At 43.6% G+C, this 4,828-nt stretch overlaps 1 protein-coding gene across 8 annotated transcripts in view; it reads right to left on the bottom strand.

Moving 5' to 3' along the window:
• The window catches only part of LOC117953907 (NACHT, LRR and PYD domains-containing protein 12-like), a 57,664-nt gene that overhangs the window by 17,937 nt on the left and 34,899 nt on the right, over positions 1–4,828 (bottom strand). For 6 of the 8 annotated variants that reach the window (XM_034887336.1, XM_034887341.1, XM_034887335.1 and 3 more), the window contains one exon: positions 1,172–1,345. The exons of 1 other annotated variant lie outside the window; for it this stretch is intronic. In XM_034887336.1, coding sequence (XP_034743227.1) covers positions 1,172–1,345 — 174 coding nt within the window. Of the gene's footprint in view, positions 1–1,171; positions 1,346–4,068; positions 4,243–4,828 lie in introns of all 8 variants that reach the window. One more of the 8 variants, XM_034887344.1, reaches the window with a different exon arrangement.

Genomic DNA, 4,828 nt, shown 5'->3' with positions numbered 1-4,828 from the left:
TGAAGACATACTGAGCTGCTAGACTGCAGCTCTCTGGCTGTTCTCCCAGCAGGATCTCCATCTTGTTAATGTCGGGTAATTGGTCAAATGTCGGGTGCTTTAGTCTGAATTTGGGGAAATATTGAGTCCGGATCGGCTGCAGGTGGGTGCATTCTGTCAGGAAGTGCAGCTCCGTCTCGACTGTGTCGCTCTTGCACAGCTGGCAGAAGCGCTCCTCTTTGGGGAGCCATTGTTGTCGGTAGCAGCCGGTCTCGATGGCCAGGCGGTACTCGCTGAGTCTGTACCTGGTCAACATGGTTCTTAGTGTGGCATCAGTCACTGTGGTCAGGTAGTCTGCAACTCGGTACTCTCTCTTTAGGGTCAGATGCATTTTGCTTTCTGCTTTTGTTTGTGTGTTCCAATTGATGATGTAGTTTTGTTTCTGTTGTGTTATAATTTGGTTAACTCTGATTGGTTGGTTCCCAGACTGGTCTTGTGGCAGAACAGGCTCAGGAAGTGGACTGAGCGTCAGGACCAGCTGACTGATGGTACTCTTCTCTTTGCCCAGCTCTTGGTCTTGCAGGGCGTTCTGCTGATAGGAGTGGGGGTCACGTTTTTTAATTTTGATGATTAATGGGAATTGGCCTAATTCAGCTCTGCAGGCGTTGTTGGTGGCTTTCCTGTGCACCTGTAGGATGCTTTTACAGAACTCAGATGCAGGATTTCAACTGGGTTTTTGTCCAGTAGGAAGTAGGAAGAATTATGTTAGGAAATAGGACCCCACACTTCACTACTGATAGAGAATTCATTTTTGTAAAGTCTCATATTTCTTTGTACCTTTTATATTGTCTTATTTCTTTGTAGTAATTTCTTAAGTAGTATAACTTTCATGCTTATTAGTATAACTTTAATGCTTATTATATGCACATTTAACAAACTGTGTTTCTAACAAACTGTGTTTCTCTAGTTGCTGCTTTATATCACCGTCTAGAGTACTTCTCTAAACTATAACATGAGCCATGCAGCACCGGCAGCTGACATTTAAGATTGGAAAAAGGACGTTTCTTAAAACCACAGACAGATATCTGTCCAACAACTATTAACAAAGGGAGTTAAGATTTTAGTTCCTGGAGATGTTCTCCTTTAAAACTTCCTACACTAAAATCTCCTTTATGTTGATCAGTGTGTGTACCTGAGTGTGTCCAGTCTCCAGAGAGGATCCTTCAGTCCCACTGACAGCAGCTTCACTCCTGAGTCTCCTGGATGATTGTAGCTCAGGTCCAGCTCTCTCAGATGGGAGGGGTTGGAGCTCAGAGCTGAGACCAGAGAAGAACAGCCTTCCTCTGAGATCAGACAGCCTGACAGACTGGAAACACACAGAAAAACACACAGGAAGCCTCTGTCAACACGTGGAGCCATGTGGTAGTTCTTTCTTTCTTTGTTGTCCAGGTACATTTTAGTCCAGATTTAGAATAATCTCTAAAAATCATCTGGCACATTTAATCATTCAAAAACAAAAGCAAATTATAAATTTATTAAAAATTCACATAGACCCTTGGTCTATAAAATATTATATCATTAATAACTACTGTGGAAGTTTATCGTATAAAGACACACAAAGCTACATGTCACCTGTTTATCAACTAAAGTTAGTCAGTGTGTAAATGGTCATCAGTTGAACGGGTTAATGAATCCTGACCTGAAAGTCTCCAGAGTGCAGTGTGGACTCTTCAGTCCATCAGAGATCAGCTTCCCTCCTGAATCCTGCAGGTTGTTGTTACTCAGGTCCAGCTCTCTCAGACTAGAGGACTGGGAGCTGAGAACTGAGGACAGAGCTTCACAGCTTCTCTCTGACAGGTTACAACCACTCAGCCTGGAGAGACAACATTACGTTTTTTATTAATAACTCCTGTCATAAAAAGACATCAGAGTATTTATTGATGAATGAATCCCACGTACAGAACTTTTTTGGAGGAACAGTAATGAAGAAGACAGATAACATTTGTGTTTGTATGTGAAGTCTGGACGTTTGGTGATAGAGAATATGAAATCCACTTTAAACAGATATTAAAACTCTTACTATATTATTCTAAACAACGTGAAAAATGATAATTAATCATGACTGAATTAGGCAATATTACACAAGAGGGTTTATTTTAACTTTATTATTGGGAAGACAGTGAAGTGGCTAGGACCAAGGCGCTGACGCTGAGGTTCGTAAACATGACATAAGTGATAATATGGCGTTAAATCAAACCCTCTTGTGTAAGAAAGCGCTTATACAACAACGGTTATCAACTAAAATAAAGTTACAATCAAACTGAATTCATAAGGACGCCCGTACAGGTAATCATCGGTTCGATTCCTGGTCAGGATGGGTGTATCTAGGTAATCATCAGTTCGATTTTCGGTCAGGGCGGGTGTATCCAGGTGTATCCTTAGGCACGGGCCTCAATGCTAATGGCCTACCTCAACCATGAGTGAAACCGCAAAAACAAGAGCCATACCGGCTCGGACGTCGCCCGGGTTGACAAGGTCCGCGTCAGTTGCTAGGGACCCAGGGCAACCTGATGATAAATGTGTTACTGGAACAACACATACATGGACTAGAGCAGAAAACATGGATCTGATGCAATGCTACTATACAAGCAACCCCAGTGAGAGGGTGCATGGAGGGTTTCACCCCAAATCCAGCACCCTGAGACTCTGTGCCAAGCGTAGCGAGGGAGGCCGAGGGCTAGTGAGTGTCAAGACCATTGTCCAGGATGAGACGACGAAGATCCAGGAGTACATCGGGAAGATGGCCCCCAAAGATGAAGGGCTTAGTGAATACCTCAGGCAGCAGAAACCCGAAGGTGAGGACAAGGAAGAGGAAGAACCATCATGGAGGGACAAGGCGCTGCATGGCGTGGACCACAGACACGTAGAAGACGTGGCTGATATCAAGAAATCCTACCAGTGGCTGGAAAAGGCTGGACTGAAGGACAGCACAGAGGCACTAATCATGGCAGCACAAGAACAGGAACTCAGTACAAGATCAATAGAGGCCAGGGTCTACCACACCAAGCAGGACCCCGGGTGCAGACTGTGCAAGGATGCCCCTGAGACAGTACAGCACATAACAGCAGGGTGTAAGATACAGGCCGGAAGAGTGTACATGGAACGCCATAACCAGGTAGTTGTCATAGTTACAGGAACATCTGCCACGAGTATTGGCTGGAAGTCCCAAGGTCAAAATGGAAGACACCTCCTGAGGTAGTCGAGAATGACCGAGCCAAGATCCTGTGGGGCTTCAAGATCCAGACTGACAAACTGGTGATGGCTAACCAACCAGACGTGGTGTTGATCGACAAACAGCAGAAGAAGGCAGTAGTGATAGATGTGGCAATCCCAAGTGACAGCAACATCAAGAAGAAGGAACACGAGAAACTTGAGAAATACCAAGGGCTGAAAGAGGAGCTAGAAAAGATGTGGAAAGTAAGATCAACGGTGGTGCCAGTGGTAATCGGAACACTGGGGGGGGGGGGGGGGCTGGGACCCCCAAACTGGGAGAGTGGCTACAGCAGATTCCAGGTAAAATATCAGAGGTCTCTGTCCAGAAGAGTGCAGTCCTAAGAACAGCTAAGATACTGCGCAGAACCCTCAAACGCCCAGGCCTCTGGTAGAGGACCCGAGCTTGAGGGTGAAACATACCACCCCAAAAGGGGTGAGAGGGGGATTTTTTTTTTATATACATATATATACATTTTTTTGCATGGTCCAAACAGCTGATGTGGTCCAAACAGCTGATGTGGTCCAAACAGCTGATGTGGTCCAAACAGCTGATGCTGATTTGAGTATGTTCTAAATGTCTCGTTGACAAATCAGATTTACTTGTTGTATAATCAGGAATAAATAAACGTCCAGTAATCAAAGTCAGATAATATTAAAATATAAATTATTTCTGGATGTCAGCCACAGTTCATATTTTATTCTTTATGACGTGATTCTAAATCTGAATAAAATACTTTGGAAACATGAATTATTCTTGATTATTTCCAAAGGAATTTTCAATTCTGTGTTTTCAAATATTATTGTTGTTGGTCTGACCTGAGAGTCTCCAGAGTGCAGTGTGGACTCTTCAGTCCATCAGAGATCAGCTTCCCTCCTGAATCCTGCAGGTTGTTGTTACTCAGGTCCAGCTCTCTCAGACTAGAGGACTGGGAGCTGAGAACTGAGGACAGAGCTTCACAGCTTCTCTCTGACAGGTTACAGCCACTCAGCCTGGAGAGACAACAGGAAGTTATTTATTATTAACTCCGGTTATGAAAAGAAATCAGTGTATTTAATGATGAATAAATCCAACGTACAGAGCTTTGTTGGAGGAACAGTAATGAATGAGACAAATAAAATTTCTGTTTGTATCTGAAGTCTGGTTTTGGTGATAGAGATGAAATCAATTTTAAACATTTGTTAAAACTCTTGCTATGTTATTATAAACAACTCCAAAAATGATAATTAATCATAACTGAATTAAGTAGTATTACAAAAGAGGGTTTGATTTACCATCATTATTTGGAAGACAGTGATGCAGTTCTGGTGCTGAGGTTTGTAAACATGACTTAAGTGATAATATGACATTAAACCAACCCTCTCATGTCATAAAGCGCTTATACAACAACAGGTTACCAAGTAAATACGGGGTGGCTGTGGCTCAGTGGTAGAGCGGTTGCCTGCCAATCGGAAAGTTGGGGGTTCAATCCCTGGCTCTGCAGTCCCATGTCGAAGTTTTCTTGGGCAAGACACTGAACCCCGAGTTGCCCCCGGTGCTGCGCATCAGAGTGTGAATGTGTGTGAGTGTGTATCTGAT

The sequence above is a fragment of the Etheostoma cragini genome, chromosome 12, assembly GCF_013103735.1.
Source record: "Etheostoma cragini isolate CJK2018 chromosome 12, CSU_Ecrag_1.0, whole genome shotgun sequence".
In the NCBI taxonomy this organism is placed as follows: domain Eukaryota; kingdom Metazoa; phylum Chordata; class Actinopteri; order Perciformes; family Percidae; genus Etheostoma; species Etheostoma cragini.
This window is presented reverse-complemented; position numbering and strand designations above follow the sequence as displayed.